The 24,604-nt window shown below is 49.4% G+C and overlaps 1 protein-coding gene across 1 annotated transcript in view; it reads left to right on the top strand.

The window, feature by feature from the left end:
- The window catches only part of LOC140390318 (uncharacterized), a 408,192-nt gene extending 392,691 nt beyond the window's left edge, over positions 1 to 15,501 (top strand). The window contains exons 82-83 of the mRNA XM_072475373.1: positions 6,451 to 6,471; positions 13,965 to 15,501. Coding sequence (XP_072331474.1) covers positions 6,451 to 6,471; positions 13,965 to 13,975 — 32 coding nt within the window. The 3' untranslated portion in view covers positions 13,976 to 15,501. The remainder of the gene's footprint in view (positions 1 to 6,450; positions 6,472 to 13,964) is intronic.
- The last annotated feature ends 9,103 nt before the right edge of the window (positions 15,502 to 24,604 follow it).

Below are 24,604 nucleotides of genomic sequence, written 5' to 3'. Positions count from 1 at the left end.
TGTCATGCTCCTCGTGTGCGATGTGGGAGCTCAGGGACACGTCCACTGTCCCTGGCTCCTTCACGTGCAAGAAATGTGTCCAGTTGTAGCTCCTGCTTGACGGCTCTGGAGCTGCGGATGGACTCACTTTGGAGCGTCCACGATGCTGAGGACGTCGTGGATAGCACGTTTAGCGAGTTGGTCACACCGCAGGTGAAAGGTACTGAGGGAGATACTAAATGGTTGACCAAAAGACAGAGCAAGAGTAGGAAGGCAGTGCAGGTGTCCTCTGCGGTCATCTCCCTGCAAAACAGATATACCGCTTTGGATACTGTTGAGGGAGATGGCTCACCAGGGGAAGGCGGCAGCAGCCAGGTTCATGGCACCGTGGCTGGCTCTGCTGCGCAGCTGGGCAGGAAGAAGAATGGCAGGGCTATAGCGATAGGGGACTCAATTGTAAGAGGAATAGACAGGCGGTTCTGCGGACGAAATCGAGACTCCAGGATGGTATGTTGCCTCCCTGGTGCAAGGCTCAAGGATGTCTCGGAGCGGCTGCAGGGCATTCCGGGGGGGGGGGGAAGGGTGAATAGCCAGCTGTCGTGGTGCACGTAGGCACCAACGATATAGGTAAAAAACGGGACGAGGTCCTACAGGCTGGATTCAGGGAGCTAGGAGTTAAACTAAAAAGTAGGACCTCAAAGGTAGTAATCTCAGGATTTCTACCAGTGCCACGAGTTAGTCAGAGTAGGAATGTCAGCATAGAGAGGATGAATACGTGGCTCGAGAGATGGTGCAAGAGGGAGGGATTCAAATTCCCGGGACATTGGAACCGATTCTGGGGGAGGTGGGACCAGTACAAACCGGACGGTCTGCACCTGGGTAGGACTGGAACCGATGTCTTAGGGGGGGGGGGGGTGTTTGCTAGAGCTGTTGGGGAGAGTTTAAACTAATGTGGCAGGGGGATCGGAACCGATGCAGGAAGTTGGAAGGTAATAAAACAGGGACAAAAATAAAAGGCAGTAAGGGGGAAAGTGTAAGGCAGAGAAGCCATAGTCAAAAATCAAAAAGAGCGACAGTACAAGGTACAGTGATTGAGGGGAGCTCAGTGAATAGGACCAGGAATATTACAGAAATAAAACGGGAAGAGAAAACATTAATGGTAAGCGATGCGGCAGGTTGTTACAGGAAGATGTGGGTTCGACGACAAGGAAAATTAAGAGAAAGGTTAAGAGGAAATATAACTTAGGAGAGGTTACTGATCGAGGTGTTAAGATTAAGAACAGAGGTAAAGAAGCCAACATAAGTGTACTTTAGCTGAATGCTCGTAGTATTCGGAATAAGGTAAATGAGTTGATGGCGCAAATCATCGTGAATGACTATGATTTAGTGGCCATTACTGAAACATGGTTAAAGGAGGGTCACGACTGGGAGTTAAATATCCGAGGGTATCAAACTTTTCGGAAGGACAGAGTGGATGGTAAGGGAGGTGGTGTAGCTCTGTTATTTAAGGATGACATCCGGGCAACAGTAAGGGATGACATCGGTGCTATGGAGGATAAGGTTGAATCCATTTGGGTGGAAATCATGAATAGTAAGGCGAAAAAGTCACTGATAGGAGTAATCGATAGGCCACCAAATAGTAACATTATGGTGGTGCAGGCTATAAACAAAGAAATAACAGATGCATGTAGAAATGGTACAGCAGTTATCATGGGGGATTTTAATCTACATGTTGATTGGTTTAACCAGGTCGGTCAAGGCAGCCTTGAGGAGGAGTTTATAGAATGTATCCGCGATAGTTTCCTCGAACAGTATGTAATGGAACCTACGAGGGAACAAGCGGTCCTAGATCTGGTCCTGTGTAATGAGGCAGGATTGATTCAGGATCTCATAGTTAGGGATCCTCTGGGAAGGAGCGATCACAATATGGTGGAATTTTAAATACAGATGGAGGGTGAGAAGGTAAAATCAAGCACTAGTGTTTTGTGCTTAAACAAAGGAGATTACAATGGGATGAGAGAAGAACTAGCTAAGGTAGACTGGGAGCAAAGACTTTATGGTGAAACAGTTGAGGAACAGTGGAGAACCTTCCAAGTGATTTTTCACAGTGCCCAGCAAAGGTTTATACCAACAAAAAGGAAGGACGGTAAAAAGAGGGAAAATCGACCGTGGATATCTAAGGAAATAAGGGAGAGTATCAAATTGAAGGAAAAAACATACAAAGTAGCAAAGATCAGTGGGAGACTAGAGGACTGGGAAATCTTTAGGGGGCAACAAAAAGCTACTAAAAAAGCTATAAAGAAGAGTAAGATAGATTATGAGAGTAAACTTGCTCAGAATATAAAAACAGATAGTAAAAGTTTCTACAAATACATAAAACAAAAAAGAGTGGCTAAGGTAAATATTGGTCCTTTAGAGGATGAGAAGGGAGATTTAATAATGGGAGATGAGGAAATGGCTGAGGAACTGAACAGGTTTTTGGGTCGGTCTTCACAGTGGAAGACACAAATAACATGCCAGTGACTGATGGAAATGAGGCTAATACAGGTGAGGACCTTGAGAGGATTGCTATCACCAAGGAGGTAGTGATGGGCAAACTAATGGGGCCAAAGGTAGACAAGTCTCCTGGACCTGATGGAATGCATCCCAGAGTGCTAAAAGAGATGGCTAGGGAAATTGCAAATGCACTAGTGATAATTTACCAAAATTCACTAGACACTGGGTGGTCCCGGCGGATTGGAAATTAGCAAACGTGACACCACTGTTTAAAAAAGGAGGTAGGCAGAAAGTGGGTAATTATAGGCCAGTGAGCTTAACTTCGGTAGCAGGAAAGATGCTGGAATCTATCATCAAGGAAGAAATAGCGAGGCATCTGGATGGAAATTGTCCCATTGGACAGACGCAGCATGGGTTCATAAAGGGCAGGTCGTGCCTAACTAATTTAGTGGAATTTTTTGAGGACATTAACAGTGCGGTAGATAACGGGGAGCCAATGGATGTGGTATATCTGGATTTCCAGAAAGCCTTTGACAAGGTGCCACACTAAAGGTTGTTGCATAAGATAAAGATGCATGGCATTAAGGGGAAAGTAGGAGCATGGATAGAGGATTGGTTAATTAATAGAAAGCAAAGAGTGGGGATTAATGGGTGTTTCTCTGGTTGGCAATGAGTAACTAGTGGTGTCCCTCAGGGATCAATGTTGGGCCCACAACTGTTCACAATTTACATAGATGATTTGGAGTTGGGGACCAAGGACAATGTGTCCAAGTTTGCAGACGACACTAAGATAAGTGGTAAAGCAACAAGTGCAGAGGATACTGGAAGTCTGCAGAGGGATTTGGACAGGCTAAGTGAATGGGCTAGGGTCTGGCAGATGGAACACAATGTTGACAAATGTGAGGTTATCCATTTTGTCAGGAATAACGGCAAAAGGGATTATTATTTAAATAATAAAATATTAAAACATGCTGCTGTGCAGAGAGACCTGGGTGTGCTCGTGCATGAGTCGCAGAAAGTTGGTTTTCAGGTGCAACAGGTGATTAAGAAGGCAAATGGAATGTTGTCCTTCATTGCTAGAGGGATGGAGTTTAAGACTAGGGAGGTTATGCTGCAATTGTATAAGGTGTTAGTGAGGCCACACCTGGAGTATTGTGTTCAGTTTTGGTCTCCTTACTTGAGAAAGGACGTACTGGCACTGGAGCGTGTGCAGAGGAGATTCACTAGGTTAATCCCAGAGCTGAAGGGGTTGGATTACGAGGAGAGGTTGAGTAGACTGGGACTGTACTCGTTGGAATTTAGAAGGATGAGGGGGGGATCTTATAGAAACATATAAAATTATGAAGGGAATCGATAGGATAGATGCGGGCAGGTTGTTTCCACTGGCGGGTGAAAGCAGAACTAGGGGGCATAGCCTCAAAATAAGGGGAAGTAGATTTAGGACTGAGTTTAGGAGGAACTTCTTCACCCGAAGGGTTGTGAATCTATGGAATTCCTTGCCCAGTGAAGCAGTAGAGGCTCCTTCATTAAATGTTTTTAAGATAAAGATAGATAGTTTTTTGAAGAAGAAAGGGATTAAGGGTTATGGTGTTCGGGCCGGAAAGTGGAGCTGAGTCCACAAAAGATCAGCCATGATCTCACTGAATGGCGGAGCAGGCTCGAGGGGCCAGATGGCCTACTCCTGCTCCTAATTCTTATGTTCTTATGTTCTATGTTCTTATCTGTGAGATTGGTTTTGCAATTCACAGCTTCCACATATACCCAGCTGCCTGCTTTGTTTCAATCATCTGCTTCAGGTTTGAGTGACTTTTAAGTAGTCCTCTGTGAAAATAACCACAATGTTGAGAAACAGCACGCTATAATGGACATCTCCTGGATCACATCAAACATAAATAAGTGTTTTCTGTGAGTTTCACAGCTGACGACTTCAAAACATTACTCTTCCTCGCCAAATGTGCTTTGCATAGGTTAGGGAATCGCATCCTGATGTGTGCTCACAGCGTGAGCGCAAATCAGCTGCAATTCATATCAACCGAAGAAGTATCCGACACCTAGAATTCCTTGATTGCATGAATACTCTAAAGAAGAATGCCAAGTGTTGTTTGAAGAAGTTGTCCACAAATTGTGAAGTTTCCACGCATTAGCTTGCGTCAAAGCTCTGTATTAACTAGGCTTTCACACCTGAGCCTCAGTATCACCCAATATAACAGCTAACAGCTAACGGCTATGGATTTTTAACTGGTCAAATGCGAAATCCATTGCGAATGCTGCGGGAGATAACCTTCTACGGTATCTGGACAAAAAAGAGCAAGGATGCATAACGTTAGCATTTTTAAATCCTGGCAATTCAAGAGAAAAGAAAATCATCATTCCTTTTTTTCTCCTATGATGTTGCATACGTTTACTTTCATAAAAGTGATTCATCGATTTACTTAAATTACTTGTCGCCAGTGTCATTTTCCAGTCAGCATTTAAAACCACCGATAAGCGCAAGACCTTTTTGGATAGAAAGTAAGAAAATGATTGTCGAGAGTTGTCGTGACAATAGTGGAAAAAATAGAATGTATCTTTGCTGGGATAAAGTTGATAAATACAGGATAAAAAAATATTAATTCATGTTTCCTTCGTCAATATTAGCACTGATATGAATAACAGGGAATTTTGAAAATCATTTGCAATTCTTTGGCGCAAACTGATTGTGTATGTCAGAGCAAACAAAAACATAAATGAATTTGGATGGGGGGTATTTACTGCTGGTTAGAACCATGCATCAAACGTAAACGGACGGTTTTGATTCTGGATGTCGCTTAATTAGTGCCAAGAAGGCGCTGCTTGTATACAGTGACCAAACTGTTTCGTGATGACGCAACAATTTTCATACTTCCATTATAACCTTAGAAGTGTGGCTGTTCACTTGTGATGGCATATTGCTCATCAGATACTGAAGTAAACAGTGTTCAAGATTCACCGTCGGTAACAAGCAGCAAAGTATATGCGTTACACAAGTTGTCAGGCAAAGCTCACCTCCAACAGTAGAAAATCGAACCATCGCCCATTGACATTGAATTACAATGACCAAAGTGGACAGCGCTCAAGGAACATATGGGGTTTACATTTGGCAAGCAATTAAAATCGCCCAGCCAGGTAAATACAGTGCCTATATGACAAGATTAGTTACTGGGAAATCTATGGCGTCGAAACCCTCTCCTCTCCCCCACTATGCGCGCGGAACAATTCACTCTGTGTCCTGGAACAAGGAGAAGAGCAAAGAAAGCTATCAAGGGGAGCTGCACAATGAATGTCAGCACAGTGCGCGATACTACATCTTACCACCTAAAAGGAGAAGGGCAGCAATTGCATGTAAACACCATTAGTTGAAATTTTCTGTCGAAGCCACACAACATCCTGACTTGGAACGACATCATATTACGTCCACTTTCACTGCTCACAATAATGGAATTCCATTGCCACAAGCGTCGTAGTGTAGGTATTACACATAGACCACATCGATTCAATATTCCCTCTCAGCATCAGAGTCTCAATGGTAACTAGAGATTCTGAACAAATGCTGACTTCGCCAACACGGCCCACATCCCGCAAAAGCATAACAGCAAGCTTCAAACACCCCCATTGAATCTAATGGTTGCCCAAAGGGAAATAATGCCTCGGACAAAAACACATTAAGTAGCATGTTGAAAGAAAATGAAATATTTTTGTGCAGACGTATACATCGCGACGCAGCCTGTGGTAGCCAGTAAAATTTGATGCAAATTATGGGGGGATACTCCAGTTGAGCATTAACGTGAGCATGGGAAAGTGGAAGATATTGTTCTCTGCTGAATAACTTATGTTTTCTAAGTAATACCACAATTACATCAAATGGATATAGTGATGTGTACCTTTAAAAGTTAAAAAGAAAGCACGTTTGTACTTGATTAGCAGCAGCTGATTTCAGTGTTCAATTTCCACCGACAGACGAACGGGACCAAAAATCGGGTAAATTGAACATGGTTCCTTTTAATTATCACATCCAAGCACCGGTTATTTTTGCAATCCGTTTAAGTTTTTTTTCAAACAGTCCATTTAAGTTAAGGAACAAGCACGCATTGTCATCTGCTCAGTTCTAATTTCCCTTCAGCTGGAGATAAGAGCCCTTTTAATTCAGAGTGAATTTAATCCTCAAAACTCGAATAGTTGGCCAATGCCGTGGGATGTATGTTTAATCCGATTACAGACAGAGGAATGTGAGAAATTGAAATCAACCTATCTGGAATTGAGCAGCAAATAATGTACTTTATTCAGGAATGACAATGTCATCAATATTTTTATATAATCTTAATATTCTTAAATAACATTACAAACAAAGCCTGCAATCATGCGTGTGTGCTGCGAATTTATTCAGAGGCAGTCAGAAGGTTTTGTAAAGTCAATACGTTTCAACATGTGCCTCAACTCAATGAAATATACAACATCTGTATCATATTATCTTCAGTCTTCAATCAACCACTTTGAGATTGTTACTTTATGCATGTCAAAAAGCACAGTCCTAGTGTTCTCCATTGTACTTCAGCTCAGAGAGCATGAAGTGTTGTCTACTGGACATTCAACCTTCCAGGGTTCACTTCTCTCTGCGGAACTTGTTTTCAAAGATCAATGAACTTAGAAGAGAAGGGAATTCCCCAACTTCCACTATTAAATTGGACAGCGCTTTTTTTTACTTTAAACTTTGCTGCCTTAGTTCTTGATTCACCCATCGAAGACAGATATCCTCTCGGCATCTAACCTGGCAAGCTTTTCCCTCAGAACGTAACGTTTCTCTATTGTTGCCAATCATTCTTCTAAATTAGATAATGCAGCACGCACTTTCTCAATACTTCTTCATAAAGGAATTTATAAACATCTTCATAAAGGAAATAACAAACAAAATCAGACTTATATAAGTCTGAATAACCTCACTCACCATAATACCCAGTTAAATACGTTGGAAAATTTGCACCCTATCAAACTGACTTCTGTTAGTTTGAGAAAGCCTTCAGTATTTAACAGATTGGTTGTCGGTATACAGGGCGGGATTCTCTAATCCCACGGCAGAGTGTCCACGCCGTCGTAAATGCCGTTGCGTTTTATGACAGCGTGAATGGGCTGCCCCAGCATTAATTCTGGAGCGCAAAAGGGGCCAACGTGGGCGCAGCGAGAAGCGTGGGGTGGGGGGGGGGGGGCGTGGGACCAGACTGGTGCCATTCACGCGACGCACCGATGACGCGGCGCCACGTTGCATAAAAGGTGCGCCCCGAGACTGGCGAGATGGACACACCCCGCCGTGTCACCCTGGGGTTCAGGGACCATGATCTTGCGATGCTGTTGGACGCGGACAAGGAGAGGAGGGTGACCCTGTGCCGTACACGTGGCCACTGGCACCCTGCCAGCACAGCCCGTCGGAATTGCCATGAGGTGGGAAATGCCGTAAGCACGGTGGGGCACACCCCACAGATGGGTGAACAGTGCCGCAAGATGATTCACGACCTGACGAGGGCAGCCCGGGTGAGTACACCGAGACGTGCCCCTGGGACCACTCAACCAATGCCACGCATACATGTAACAGTACCCGCCCCCCTCCCAGGACAGGTGCCAAATGCCCCACCTGATCCACATTGGCTGCACACACACCTGAGCTGCCGTGGCCGGGTGCCAACAGCTGCGTGGGATGCTGCGGACCGTCTAACTCTGATGTTTTCCCCTCTCCACAACCCCAGGAGCATGCGAGAACTGGAGGGGGTTCACCAGTACTGCACCTCTCACAGTACACGAGCAGGTGGCACTGGACCTTGTTGGCGGAGCCGGGGCCCGGGCGGTTGCCCCCTGCCAGACTGGAGGTGCACGAACAAGTGAGATTGCCCTGCCTGACTCCACCCACTCACCCCATTCCCCGCCCACTACAACCCCTCCCAGCAGTTAATGCTCAACTGGAGTCTCATCCCATAATTTGCCTCCAATTGTACTGATTACCACAGCCTGCGTCAGGATGTTTTCGTATGTACAGAAATATTTCATTTTCTGTCAACATGCTACTTTATGAGTTTTGGTCCGAGGGATTGTTTCCCTTTGGGCAACCATTAGATTCAATGGGAGTGTTTGAAGCTTGCTGTCATGCTTTTGAGGGATGTGGGCCGTGTTAACGAAGTCAGCATTTGTTCAGAATCTCTAGTTACCATTGAGAATCTGATGCTGAGAGGGCCTCACTGCTGTCACCCACACCCTCCACCATCGCTGAGACTCGCACCTCGGTTGGGCATTTTAGTGATGAGGCTTCTGGGATGCAGACTGGTTCGCACCACACAGCCGTATTAGGACAGCAGGTGGAAGGAGGTGCAGCCGATGGGACGAACGGTCGGAGGGAAGCCCAGCCCCAGCAGCCAGCTATCGCCCAAACGGCTCCCGGGTTCCTGGACTTTCCAGACCCACCCATTGTCCCGATGCAGTTAGACAACCAGGGACTACACAACGGGATGTCAGCCAGCTTCCAGCAGGTGCAGTCACATATAGAGGTGTCCATCCGCGACCAGCAGCAGGGAGTGGTGCCGGTCATGGCTGCCACCCAGACCGACCCCGCACTGGTGGCGTCCGCGGTGGAGGCACTGGGTGCAACGGTTTTGGCCATGGGTCAGGTTATGCAAGACATGGGGCGTCATGTGCATGCGGCATTCACGGCCCAAGACATGGCTGCCCCCTCACAGGCAGTCATGTGCCAGGGCCAGCTGGAAATCGCAGCCACCCTACGCAGTGTGGCTGAGTCTCAGCAGGCCATCGCTGATAGCATCGGCGGCATTGCCCAGGTAATGACTCAGTCCCAGCAGGCCATCGCTGAGAGTATCGACGGCCTCCCCCAGATGCTGGATGGCGTCTCACAAACCCAGAGATAGGCAGTGCAGTCCCAGGCAGGGATGGCCCACTCACTGAGCTCCATCGCTGCTGAAACATTCAGAGCCTGGTCGACACCACGGCGGGCCTCCAGGACAGGCAGCGACAGGTGTCTCCGTTCGCACCTCCATCCCATAGAGAGGCCCGGGTCCACCGGGCACCCCGAGGGAGGAGGAGGTTCTGCAGCCCGTCCCGGTGACTCCTGCAAGGGAGGTCCCGGAACACCGTGGATACTTCAACTCCCCCCGTTCCGTCCCTGATGCACCTGTTGGGCAACGGGCAGAACAGGGTAGCACCAAGCCTTCCAGTACGCCCGCAGAGCAGCTTGGCCATCCAAGCTAGGCAGCCCCAGGAAACACGCTCCAACAGGGAGCCAAGTCACAGGGCAGAAATCTCAGCAGTCCACCTCCAGTCCTGCTGTACCGTCTAGGGAAACACCGAGACGTAACAGCCCGTAAAGCCAAGAAGTTTGACATCCAGTAATTTGGCATAGGTGCAGGGCACCGTATAGTTATTGGGGCTAGGGCACTTGTATGTTACCGTTAAAATTAAACTCACTCTTACACCAATGCAAGATGCCTCGGTCCTATCTCCGGGGCCCGCGGGGTCGTGAAGGGCACTGAGTGGCACTTTGTTTAAAGGTCGGAGGAACAGTGAGCCCAGGTGTGTGTAAATCTTGCTCCCCTCCATTCTGGGAACACCGCCGCCAGCTACTCAATATGTCCATGTGATGGAGTGTCCGTAAAGCATACAGGGACCACCCAGGTGGAGTGTGTAGCTGTGGCCATGAGTCAGACATTGACTGACGATTTGGTGCTCACAACTCATCGCAAAGCGGGTTGTCATCATTCACCAAGGCATTGAACACACCAGCTTCCACAAGCAATCGTGTGAGACCAACCCGTTGTGCCAAAGTTGGAAGATGCTGTGCATGTGGTAGTGTGCGAGATAAGGTTGTCGGGTGGTTTGGAAACTGAGGTGGGGCGATAGGGTGGTGCCAGTCCCACAGCTCAGAGAGCCCCGAACTCCATAGTTGGTGAAACATGCGGCGATCAATGCCTTGCATGCTTGCTGGACGAGCCGGTGACGTCGTGCAGCCTCCCGTCCATATCCAGCCCCATGTCACGCCTGTTGCACCCTCGCCCCCATGGTCCTCATCTGGGGAGGCGTCCCCTTCCGTGGGCTCACCCTCTGCCTCCTCCTCCAGCACTTTGCCCCACTGCTGCGCAATATTGTGGAAGACGCAGCAGACAACGATGCAGACTACCCTCTCTGGATGGTACTGGAGGGCCTCTTGAGAGCAATCCAGGTACATGAAGCGCATCTTCAACAGGCCAAATAACCTCTCATCACACCCCGGGTTGCTGCATGGGCCTCATTGTATCGGGCCTCCGCGTCAGTCTGTGGCCCCCGAATAGGCATCATCAGCCACGTCTGCAATGGGGCACCCTTGTCACCCTGCAACCAGTCCCTCAGCCGGGGGGGGGGGGGGGGGGGGGAGGTCGGAGGCGCTCCTCGAACATGGTGGGATGAGTCATTGTGCCAGGATAAATGTGTCAGGTACTCTGCCCGGGTACTGGGCGCAGACGTGCATGATCTTCATGCCATGGTCACAGGCCACCTGAATATTCATGGTTAGGCTCCCATCCTGTTCCTGAACACGTCCCTGTTCGCCGCTGGGGGCCGTATGGCGACGTGCATCCCTTCGATCGCGCATTGTACCATGGGTAACCTATCCACGGCTGCGAAGACTGCTGCCCGGGCCTCTGGTGGGGGCGGTCCACTGGGAACGGTATATACCGGTCTGTGAAATCATACAGGGTGGAAGTCACTGTGCAAATGCACCGGCGCGCCTATGGCTGGGAGATGCCAGACAGGTCCCCACTCAGCGACTGGAACGACCCCGTCGCATTGAGGCTAAGGGACACTGTAACCCTTGCGGCCACGGGGAGAGCATGTCCTCCCCAGGTGCCACGCGGTGCAATGGTGTTCCATCAGGTGGCAGATATGGGCGACCGTTTCCCGACTCATCCTGAGTCTCCTCCTGCATGCCCTGTCCGGCAGTTCCTCGTAGGACATGCGGAACCGGTAGACATGTTGCCACATGGGGCGCCTCCGGCGTTTTGCCACCTGCTTCTCCTGCTCCTCGTCCCCCCCTGCTGCTCATCCACCGTTGTTCTGGTCGTCGTCTACCTCCCGCTCCTTGTGCTCCCGTCGGTTGGGCAGCCCTGCAGCCTGAGCGGGTGCCACTTGGCCTGCTGCAGCCTGTCCCTATGCTGCAGCCCGTCACTATGCTGCATCCCGTTCGTCTGCTACAGCCGCCGCTGCCGCAGCCGCTCGGAGCCACCTCCTCCGATGCTGCCACATGACCACATGCAGGGCAGCGGCTACCGCCACGGCGACCTAAATTGCTGGCTGGTGCCGAAGCATTATGATCTACAGGGGGTGGAGGAGATAGAACATGTTTATGGACGGCCCTCGACAGCCAGCTGCCATGGGCTGAAATCACGCTTGCACCCAGACCCCTGCCCACACCCTCATTGCTCCGCCCGGTATTACCCGTCCCTCCTGATAGTGCCATCGTTGGATGGCGAGCCCTCATGGGGGACTGCCCCTGGCCGTGCGGGCAGCCAGCGCCCGTTGCCGGTGCCCATTTATCTGGTCGCCGTATTGGCGGCCGTGACTTTGACACCGACCTGCCATTGCAGGCCAGCTGGCATAGGGGATGGTTTAACGCAGGGCTAAATCGCTGGGTTTGAAAGCATACCAAGGCGGGCCAGCAGCACGGTTCGATTCCCATACCAGTCTCCTCGAACAGGTGCCGGAATGTGGCGACTAGGGGATTTTCACAGTAACTTCATTGAAACCTACTTGTGACAATAAGCTTTTTCATATTAATTTTCATGTCGTCGCCACGCCCCCCCCAACATGGAGGCCTACTCCCCCCCCCCCTCACACCACCCCCCCTCCCTTCCCCGTCACCGAACATTGAGGCTCCACCTCCCGAACATGAAGGCTCCCCCACGGAACATGGAGCCACTCCGGATCATGGAGGCCCCCTCCTCAAACCTCCCCCACCACTCCCACGAACATGGAGTCTCTCCCTGAACATGGAGGACCCCCCAACATGGTGCCCGCCCGAACATGGAGAACCGCTCCTCCCCCCCACCCTCCCCCCGAACATGGAGCCCACCCCGAACATGGAGGCGCTCCCCCAACATGGAGGCTCCCCCAGAACATGGAGCCACCCCCCCCCAATACCCCCACCCCCCACCGCCCCTCCCCGAACATGTAGGGCCCCCCCCGAACATGGAGGCCACAGCCCCGAACATGGAGGGCCCCCCGAACATGGAGGCACCACCCCTTGCCGAGAGACTGAGGAATCGCAAAACGCCAGCCACTCACCTCCTCTCCTGTATCGGTAGCCAGCACGACTGGCTGACGATTTTTATTTGCATGTGTGAACAGCGCCGGCGTGACCTGGGTTGATGCCGTCGGAACTTCAGCCTATCCGGGCCGCATAATTCACTGGATCACAGAGAATCGCTGGACTTGCCCCCTCGGCCGATTCTCTGACCGGCTCGGTGTCGTTCACGATGACACCGTCCTCGCTGGTTGAGAGAATGGCGGAATGGCGTCGGACCAGTGTCGCGTAAAAAAATGGTGCAATCTCCGATTCTCTCACCCGGCGCGGGGTGAGAGAATCCTGCCCACAGTGTTCCACATTCCCATGAAAAATGAAAAAGAGAGCAATTGGGAAGTGTTGACGCCTGCAGAATCTGTATTCCCTGTGTTCATGTGGCACTGAAAGTTAGAACGATATAGCAGCAGCTAATTGAAAAGGAAGCAATATGTTGGCCTTTATTGCAAAGTTATTTTGGCGTGGGGGTAAACATGCATGCAATGTAAGAGAGCCGTGCTGTGACAGCACCTGGAAACCTGCTTACAGCTTTGGTTTCCTTGCCATTGAGGCCAACGAACATCTCGACAGCCTGATGACTGATATCGGGGCACTATCATCAACAAGATACAACCATGGTAGACCGTGTCTCCATTTCGTAGCATTTAGAGGAATGAGAGGGAATCCGACAAAAACATGTCATAAGGTTCAAGAGGTTCATGATATGCAGTGTCAGAATTAGACAGGACCCACTTGGGACTCATCTGAGAAGAACGTCTTCACACTCTGTATAATTATGTAGAATACCCCACCCACAAGGCTGTGGACTTCAATTATTGTGTATGTTAAAGGCAGTGCTCCGTCGATTTCGAGATAGTTAAGACATCAAGCGATATGTCGACAGTCCGTGGAAATGCTGTTGAGAAAAATCATGAGCCATAATCAAATTAAAGTGTGAAGCAGGCTACCCAATTCTCGCTCCGATTTCCGATGTTTCTCAGCGAATTGGTAGAGTGTACGATAAGCTGGCAATTTAATACTGACCGTTGGAGACTATTACAGATGCATAAATGTTTAAAGAAAAAAATGTTTCAGCTAATTTCAATTGCAAATTACAATAATCTAATACCTTTTTTTATATTGTATTTCACTAATATTCTTTTACTTACAGATGGGATCTGAGTCGAATCTTCCCACCATACCAAAGGAGCTCTGGAATTTACTCAAGATGCTGTTCATCTTAACAAGATCATCTGTGGTGTTTTTTACTTAACTCCATGGCTCGTACTCTTCATTACCATATTAGCTTAAAACGTTATTGTGGTAAATCTACAGTTCTTGTGAAATATATACACGCTCTATTCATTTTAAGACGGGGCGGGGGGACTTTCCAGTGAAATGGCAAGAGAATTGCTAAGTATGCCTCTGAACGTTTAATCCAATTAAACATGTAACGGCAAGATGAGTCTTTATTAGTGGTTAGTCTGAAATCTCTGAAACCACGTTGTTTATCTAATTAAACCGCTGGAAAAGTACGGAAGCAAAGTGTCCATGCAGCGAAATAAAACAAACTATGCCATCCGAAAATAGCTGGTTACAACAAACCAAATTTACATAATGTGAGAGGAAGAGAGCATAGATGCAACCCTTCTTGTCTGAATGCTGTTGTTCATGTAGCTAAAAATATCTTATATGCACCAGAATGACTTTCTGCAGTGACTACGCCTGACTTGTGGGTTATTCATTGGGCCAAATGAATTCGAGCGCGGTACTCTTCAAAATCAAGAGATATGTGAGAATATATAACTATTTTGTCAGGGGAACTTGGTTCCTTTCGTTTTACGTTTGTGCTTAAAGTTTAGTAGTGGTTAGCCAAAGAGCAAATAATGGCATATTTTTAAATGTCAACCAGCACATCAGTTCCAAAGTGACAACAATATAAAAAATGCAGCGGTGAATTTACGTGGGTGTCGGAACAGACAACGGCATATATTAAGTGTTTAATTCGCTACTAAATCGGAGGTATATAATTTAGGCAAGGGAGCTTGAACTTGGATACTGCGTAATGTTAATTTTCTAGAAGCGCCTTGAAATATACCGTACTGCATTGCGCTTTATATTAACTCAATAGGAGGAAAACAAAAGGCACTGTGCAAAACGTTAATTTTTACAGTAAAACATCAGTGGAGTGTAAAATGTGGCACTCTCTTCAAACAGTCGCACAGTTCCCGACAGTTTTGCCGTAAGTGGGTTCGTTTGAACTGGAAAGATCATCTCTGCAAGTGCACACAATACACACGGAAGTCATAGATGATAACAACCTTATCTGCCTGGAAGAAGATTAGCCAACTAAAGCCAAAAACTGGAAAAAAAATTCGATTGCGAGTGCTATCAAATAACTTATACCGTTCAATATTGAAACGCAGGTATATACAGTCGGGTTTATTTTCACCCTAGTCGCTTGTGAGCTTTGCAATAATTATAGTCCTAAATTGAACGCTCCACGTTGCACCAATCCCATACAATGGATTTCACTTGGATTACCAGAAGAACCGTTAACACTGAATTCGTATGACACAACTGGTTCATTTTCTGACATGTTTTATCTTTATTTTAATTATATGTATTATTGATAATTTGTATACCGAATGCTCAAGTTCAGCTGTTGCTACTTAGCATTACGAAGTTAATAAACAATTATTGCTGCACACTGTGCCTGAGTTATTTGTACACATATATACGCATTCGTCACATTGCATCGACCTGTTTACTTTCTAACAAACAATACTGCATGCAAGGCGAATACATTCTGAGACAAATATAGGCATCAGTCACTGTTCAAATTTGGATTAATGCTTAAACACATACGTTATATTGCTGATTCGCTTATCCTAACAATATGAGGCCTGTTTTAGCTGTTTTCAGAAAACTTGGCGATCCCTGTATTACGATCATAATCTTCATCTTATTTCTATTGTTTGATAATGAAATGTCGCATTCAACGGTTCACTGTCTCCTCCCCTGTACAAGTACACCTCATGACAAGATCTTCTAATTTAATTTGACTTCTTGTTCTCTGACTATTTGCGAGGGCATCTATTTGCAAGCGTTGTCATGAAGATGCAAAGTGCATAATCTGTTATTTAGACAGTTCGGCGAAGAAAAGTCATGTGCAGACTTAAAACATGCTCCACCTATCATGCTTTATTTGGACGGTGTTTTGGTTTCGACAACAGGGAGAAATTTACAAACCTAGTAATCAATAGCCATAATTGTGCACATATTCGACATATCCTGGAACACATGTTCGGACATAGCGGTCCTTGAGCAGCAGCATTCCATGATTGAAAACGCATATTCACGATAATCTCTGCAATCCTCGTCTGCGAAGGCATTAGTAATGGTGCACTGAGAATCAATTCGCTCCCTTTCACCTGTTGGGAAATGGTTTCCATCTCTCGTGCTACAAAATTAAAAAATCCAAGCATCATACGATTGTAATTATATAATACTTATAAACAATATTAAGAGTGGCAGACAGAAAACGTTGCAATATTTCACGTGAGTAATTAAGACAAATTTCATCGGCGTTCTCAGGTGGGTCCACCTTCCTGCGGATGGGCAGCTGAAATAACAATAACGGGTATAAACAACCTAATGAAACTGAAAGGTTGGGGCAACACGGTGACGCACTGGTTAGCACTGTAGTCTCACGAGCCGAGGTTCCAGGTTCAATCCCGGCGCTGGGTCACTGTCCGTGTGGAGTTTGCACACTCTCCCCGTGTCTGCATGGGTTTCGTCCTTACAACACATAGAGGCGCAAGGTAGGTGGATTGAACACGCCAAATTGCCCATTAATTGGCAAAAATGAATTGGATATCCTAAATTTATTTTCTGAAAATGAAACGTTGACAGCGACCCACGTATGCCGACACATAACAGCATAATATGGAAATAGTTAGAAAGAAGTCAAAAGGGCTTGCAGCATCTGGGTAGAGAAACAGGGATAGTTGTCTGAATTGCTCGCCACGCGCCGCAGGCTGTGGAGCTGTAAATGAGGACGAGAATCCAGAGTCGGGGAGAGAGCAAAATCCGCGCGATTTCCGATAGCCCGGCCCATCCACTGGCTTTGGGATCGATGCTCGCTCTCGGCGCCGGAGGGACGATGCAAATGAGTCAATACGGTCAATTTGTGTCCAGTTAACGGATCAGGCACCACATTCAGCGGGGCCACGTGACTCTCTAGTCCACGAGGCTTGGAACTACGTGAGCAAGAATTACTGCTGGGCATGTAAAACGTGGTCCTGACGCAGTGTTCCCCGTCGTGAACCAAGGGGGAGGGGGTACGCTTTAAAGGAGTTATCTCCAAAGCTGGTCGGAGGGCCAATCTTGCCGCCACAATGCAAGTCCTGACTACACACGACCAGAACACCTCCCCACCAGTTTCTCCGCAACAAAAGAAACATCTAAGATGCCCGAGACTTGCTACCGGATCCGGCGCTTAAATGGCGTCCAATTACGGGACTCCCTCGGAAAACCCTCGCAATCCTCGCAATGGAGAATTTTGCATGGGAAAGGATTGGAAATCTCTCTCTGAAGGTTAGGCCGCGAAATTGTTGCAATTCACCTCTGGAGTCTCATTGGAAAGGTGGCCCAAACCGGAGCCACAAATTGAGTTCTGCTATCGCAAACCATTTCTGATGTGTTGACGTAAATATTTAGTTTTAAAATAGGGAAGAATGAAGCTTCACCGAAACATTTGCATTGCTATTTTGCCATGGGCATCATTTATGACCTAATGCTTGACCGGAATTTAAATTTGAGGGGCAGTTATATTCTGGGAATGACAGATTACTCAGTGCTATCCCAAAAATAAACCAAAACACATAGTGCTGGATTTTCCATTTCTGAGACGATGTGCTGACGCCAGCGTGGGAAAAGTGGTGTTTTACAACAGGAATAACGGCGCACAGCTGCACCGATTGAGCAAGTCTAAATGGGCGTGCAGCATTGCCACATAGAACGCAACCTATTCCGTGCAAAATGACGCCAAATTCGCCGGGTCCTTGATGGGCGCACATGAGGTTTACACGCCGCAGCCACATGTAAACGATCCACCCCCACACACCGTCCCAGCCAACAGGATGGATGGAAGAAGAGTAGGTCGACGGTTCAGGGACGCGAAATGGACATCCTCATGGACGTCGTGGAGTAGAGAAGGATGACCCTGAACTCCTGCCCGGGAGTAAGGCCACCAGGTGTCACTGTGCGTGGGCACACATGGCAGACGTGGTGAGCGCCGTGAGCAATTTCGTCCGGCCTGGCCAGCAGTGCCGAAAGATACTCCACGATCCCGTCAGGGCTGCCAGGGTAAGTTGGAAAACACCTGTCCCACAGACCAGTAACGCTACCCCCACCCGGAGACTGCCAGCCCCCCACACTACCCCACATACCAGAATCCGCAATGCCCTAGTGTCCTGGCCACTGAGACCATCACTTACCCGACACCTGGGCTGCTTGCGTGGGTGTGTCGTTGTTTGTTTCCTCCCCGCTCCAGGAGAAGGCCACACACATCCATCGGGAGTAGGGGAAGAGCGGAGGGGGACCACCAGACCTGCGGCTCCTCACCATGCCCGAGCAGAGGGTACTGGACATACTCGGTGGGGCCAGAGGAATGTCAGGTCACCGAGGTGGAGGTCGGCAGCGTGTGAGGAAGTACTTGCACATCATAGAATCAGAGGATTTACAGTGCAGAAGGAAGCCATTCGGACCATCTCGTCTGCACCGTTCCAAGATCATCCTACCCAAGCTCACATCTCCACCCTATCCCCACACCTCCACCCTATCCCTTAACCCTAACTAATCTTTTTTGGACACTAACGACAATTTAGCATAGCCAATCCACCTAACCGGCACATCTTTGGACTGTGGTAGGAAACCGGGGCATCCGGAGGAAACACACGCAGACATGGGGAGTACGCGCAGACTCCGCACAGACAGTGATCCAAGCCAGGAATCGCACCTGAGACCCTAGGGCTGTGGAGCAACTGTGCTAACCACTGCGCTACCGTGCTGCCCCATGGCGCATGTGCGGACATCCTCCCTCTACACCCTCTTCGACCCACCCCATCACCTCTTACCCCACTCAGCCCATACCACCCATCCCTGTTGTATCTTTTAAACCACAGTGTGTATTTTTAACCCGTATACGGTGGACAAATGACAACGCGAGTTGTTTAGATTGGTAATTGTTTATTAAACGAACACAAAGTGAACACGCCCATACAAGTTGCAATCAAAACGAAGATTCAATAACGACCCTAACTTCATGACCAGGTGACTGGCGAGTACAGAGCACATATTGGCTTATTTGGATCCCATCGTCTGGTAGTGCTGCATGTCTGTTCGGTGGGTGATTTAGTGCACTTCGATCACGTCTTCCGTACCGCCCCGGGACCTACCTCGGTGCCTGATAACGTCTGGCCACATGTGCCAACATTTCCAATTGATAGAGCTCCGTACTACCCCTCCCAAATGGAACATCTCTCTGCTCCTGTCCTCTGCGCCTCACATCTTTACCTGCTGTCTGAACTGCCATATTTACATCAGCAAACAAGGGGTAGAGGGTCAATTGGACAGCGGTTATGGCTTGCGGTTATGTTCCGGCTCTGATCACCCAGAATCTGCGTGTAAATCTGCCAAGTTTACCCTATCCTCCCTTGTTAGGTATGCATGCAGTTAGTACACACTTCAGAAATTCGGTGATTTGTCCACTGTGGAGTGCACACCTGTGGTTTAATTTTGATCGGTGAATAATCCCCAAGAAGAGAAACCTTTACTTCCCTCCGATTAAATTGGAATCCTGGCTGTTACGTGGGTCAGTTACCTACCAAAGTCTTGCTCAGGCGGAATCTCCAAGAATGTATGTCCTGTGGAATCTTTCGGAGCAACATTCATAACTCCCAGCCGAATATCAACAGGGTCGCCAGATTTGTTGCACCTTCTGACCACAATGTGTGTCCAACCAGTATACGATAAACAAGCGACAACAGAAGTTGTAAGCAATGATACCAGTTAATATAATTTAACCACACACACATACAGATTGGGCTCGAAACGAACAAACAAGGAAACGGAAACTATCTTCCAGGTGACTGGCATGTGCAGAGCAGATACGGCCTCATCTGGGATCCGTCGTCTGCCATTGCTGGATGTCTGTCGCTGGTCATCTACATCCTCGGCTCTGGTCCCTCTCTGGATCGCGTGGATGGTTCCTCCCCAGCTGGAGGAAGTAGCGTCTATGGTCGAGTGAGAGGGACGTGGGCTGTGCAGTACCTTTTATCGCTTGCAGGGTTTGCACAATTTTGGGTTGTCCCAGGTGGATGTCCAATACATGGATTAAGGCTCGATCACCCTGATCAATCTCAAACAATTGGTGGTGGACCTCGATGGCCCGGCGGGGCGTGTCTCAGTCGGTCATGGTCATGAGTGTTTGAGGCACGTTGGCCTCGCCTAATAAGGAAACCGACGCCACCGAGTCTGCCACATATTGTTAATTTCCTCCTGGAGCCTTGTGTCCCTGGATGGCCTTTCAACAGCTCTTTCCCTGTCAGTTTTGGCAGGGTGCGAGCTGCAGCCCTTGTATATTTGCAACCTTAGCTTGTCTACGTCTCTGCGTTGACCAATTTACCATTGATCCGTGCGGCCGGCCAATTTGAATGCCCACACGCCTCGCTCTCACCCCTCACCCTCAACATCCGTACCACCCTCACACCTCTCACCCACGGTCTGTTATCCACCGGTTCCCCCGGCCCTGGTGCACGTACCTGCTGCCAGGAATACCGTTGGCTGGTACTGCTCTCACTGGGATCTGCCTTGGGAGTGGTCCTGGGTGGCCACAGCTCGTGGTTTCCGGTTAGGCGTTCAGTTCGGTGTCGAGGACTTGGAGTGTGGCGGTGGATGCACCAAACGGGCAGTGTCACTGTGTAGTTCCATGGGCCGGGTGAGTGGTCAGTGGGTGTTCAGCAAGACGGCGGTCGGTGCCTGGCCACTGCCCCAGTCCGGCGGGGGGCGGACACCTGGCTGGTTGGTCCACAATCCTCCACTCACTCTCCACTACCCCGTGCCTGGAAGCCCCCCCCCCCCCTCCACCGTGGACAGCACGTCCGGAGTCCGGGACAGCAGCCTGCAGTCACTGTCGCTCAGCAGCCAGTTCCATCTGTTCACGATTTGTGAGGGCACAAGTGAACCACGCCATCAGGAAATTGACAAATCGCAGGTGATGAAGCGCGGAGTCTCGGGAGCATCGAGTGTCAGGCCCGCTACTCATGCACCAACCGTACTTTTACCCCCGCCGACGAGCAACACATTTCCCCATTTTTGGGGTGCCGGTGCATCCCGAATTAGCGTGAAACCGGCGCTTACCGCTGTTCCGGCATCGGAAGCTATTCTCCGTCCGATCGTGTTTGGCAATTTTGGCGTCAGCAACTGGAGAACCTCGTCCATACTCTTCCGGACTAATCGAATGAAACCTGCTGCAAATAGTCAGTAAATCTTTGATTAACATTCACTTCGCACGATGTGCTGAATTCTCTGCTGTGGGCATTCTCGATCACTCAGACAGCGCACACACACCCTGGGATATCCCGACGAGGTGGGCTGCCCACAATGAGAAATCTTGTGCTTGTTACTCCGTTTCTGTCGCCGGAGGCCGCTCGCGGACCTGAACCCGCGAAATAGCGGCCCCCCTTTGGCCGGCTGGTATGCACAGGACCACCCACCACAAGCCCCCAGTCCCGAATAAAGTCCGCTCCTGCCATTTGATCGGCCCTCCCCCGTCTGAGTCCACAGCCGTCATGCCTAGTTCCTGATGGATGAGACCATACGCAACCGATTCCGTCGGGAACCGGTGAGGGACGGAGCATTCCGGGGCGAGCCTCAGGCAATCTCCTGATGCCATCAATACGTGGCCCAGCCAACTCAAAGAGTACGCCGCTTTGGAGGGGGTGGCGCATCGGAAAGTGGTGCCGCCCCTAATTTGATCAGGAATTGTGATTCTACGGGCAATCGTTTTAATGCGATTTGGGCGTTGGTGACAAAAGAATCCATAAGACCATAAGACATAGGAGCGGAAGTAAGGCCATTTTGCCCACCGAGTCCACTCCACCATTCAATCATGGCTGATTTCAACTCCATTTACCCGCTCTCTCTCCATAGCCCTTAATTCCTCAATAAATCAAGAATTTATCAACTTCTGTCTTAAAGACACTCAACGTCCCGGCCTCCACCGTCCTCTGTGGCAATGAATTCCACAGACCCACCACTCTCTGGCTGAAGACATTTCTCCTCATCTCTGTTCTACAGTGACTGCCTTTTATTCTAAGGTTGTGCCCCCGGGTCCTAGTCTCCCCTGATAATGGAAACAACTTCCATACGTCCACCCTATCTAAGCCATTCATTATCTTGTAAGTTTCTATTAGATCTCCCCTCGATCTCCTAAACTCCAATGAATATAATCCCAGGATCCTCAGACGTTCATTGTATGTTAGGCCTACCATTCCTGGGACATCCGTGTGAATCTCCGCTGGACCCGCTCCTGTGCACGAATGTCCTTCCTGAGGTGTGGGGCACAAAATTGCTCACAGTATTCTAAATGGGGCCTAACTAATGCTTTATTAAGCTTTAAAAGTACATCCCTCCTTTTATATTTCAAGACTCTTGAGATAAATGACAACATTGCATTTGCTTTCTTAATTACGGACTCAACCTGCAAGTTTACCTTTCGAGAATCCTGGACTAGGACTCCGAAGTCCCTTTTCACTTCAGCATTATGAATTTTGTCACCGTTTAGAAAATAGTCCATGCCTCTATTCATTTTTGCAAAGTGCAAGACCTCGCACTTGCCCATGTTGAATTGCATCAGCCATTTCTTGGACCACCCTCCTATACTGCAGACTCCCCACCTCCTCCATACAACCTTCTCCTCCACCTATCTTTGTATCATCGGCAAACCTAGCCACAATGTCCCCCGTCCCGTCATATAGATCGTTAATACATAAAGAGAACAGCTGTGGTCCCAACACTGAATCCAGCCCTATGTGCTGACGGCACATGGGAACGGAGGTGTTTTGCGATCGAAAAATCGGCGTAAAACGACCACCATTCTTCCATATGTTGGGGGTTTAGTAGGCCCGCGGCACAGAGAAACTTTCTGGAGAATTGCCATGGCCATGGGCACGCATGCACATGGCAATGACCTGCAGGGGACATGCCAACAAACATGGCGCCTACCGCACGCGGTGCCGGCCAGCCAAATAGTTCTCCCTTGGCAGGCCATCGTCCACGGACACCCCAACCAGTACCCCAGCCCCAAGGAAAGACCCGCCTGCCGAAGATCGGCTCGCCCCCGTCTGTGGCGATGCTGGATTCAGTCCACAGCCGCTACGTCGAATTCCCAAAACAAAATTGCATGAGTCACCTGAATCATCGGGAACTCAGCCGGTCGGGGGCGGAGCATCAGGGGTAGGACCTGAGGTAACTTCCTGAGTTAGTAGAGACTTCGTGCGGTATACCCCCAGAGTATGCGATTTTCGATGGAGCAGAGCATCGCAACAGCGGAGGCGACACCTATTTCGGCGCAACGAGTATTCGCTAAACGCAATTTTCGTGTCAGAGAATGGAGAATCTCATTCCCGATACAGCGCCCCGGGAGGAAGACCGCCACGCGCCGCAATATGCCCGCCCAGGGTAGAGGTGTGAGAGGAGGTTCAGTGCCGATTGCGACATCGCATGGACTGGCTTGCGGTGCCTACAGAAACTTCATGATCTTCTCAGGGCGTCCATGGTGTGTTGACTACGCCATGTCGCTGCATTAACCGCGGACCCCCACACACTCGTAACTCGGCCCCCCACCTCCCCACGATGTACGGCAGGACCTGTACCCTGTCCCACATACCCACCCGTACCATCCGCCATGGCAGGGTGCCATGGCCACTGAGGCCACATCTACCCAGACCCTGGCCTGCATGTGTCGGACCATCTAACGGTCCCATTGTTTGTTTGTGTCCCCTGCCCATGGTGCTGACCGGCACAACCACTGGGAGAAAACGAGAGAGGGACCAGCAGAACTATGGCCCCTCGTCATGCCAGAGCAAAGATCTTGAACGTGGCCGGTGGCCCAGAGTAAAGGGATGACGCTGGGATAGAATCCGGTGATGGGCGACCATGCTGACTAGCGGTTGCCCATGGCACGTGTGTGGACACCCCCCCCCCATCTCACCCCCCCCCCGAACCGCATCAACACCCTCTCCCCCTCGCCCTTCAATCCCCCCTCACCCTCCTCAACTCCACCTCCACACCCCATCACCCCCCCCCCCCCCCACACACACACACACCACTACCCCACCCCTCACTTCCTCGAAACACATCCCGCTCACCACCCCCATCCCCCACGCCCGCGCACCCGCAGTCGCCCCGGCCTGCTGTGTAATCATATATACCAGGTGCCGGTTTAGCACAAGGTGCTGGATTAGCACACTGGGCTAAGACAGCTGGCCTGTAATGTAGAACAAGGCCAGAAGCATGGTTCGAATTTCCGTTGCAACCTCCCCAAACAAGCGCCTAATTGTGGCGACCAGGGGCTTTTCACATTAACTTCATTGAAGCCTACTTGTGACAATAAGAGGTTATTATTATTATGCCGTCTTGTGTCTTACAGGACCTGCCAGAGATGGGACCAGTCAATCCGGAGTCCCCTGCCGCCCCAGCCAGTAACAGAGCCGGTGCCCCCAGTCAACCGAGAACTGATGAGGA

Source organism: Scyliorhinus torazame, chromosome 14 (assembly GCF_047496885.1).
Source record: "Scyliorhinus torazame isolate Kashiwa2021f chromosome 14, sScyTor2.1, whole genome shotgun sequence".
Taxonomy (NCBI): domain Eukaryota; kingdom Metazoa; phylum Chordata; class Chondrichthyes; order Carcharhiniformes; family Scyliorhinidae; genus Scyliorhinus; species Scyliorhinus torazame.
This window is presented reverse-complemented; position numbering and strand designations above follow the sequence as displayed.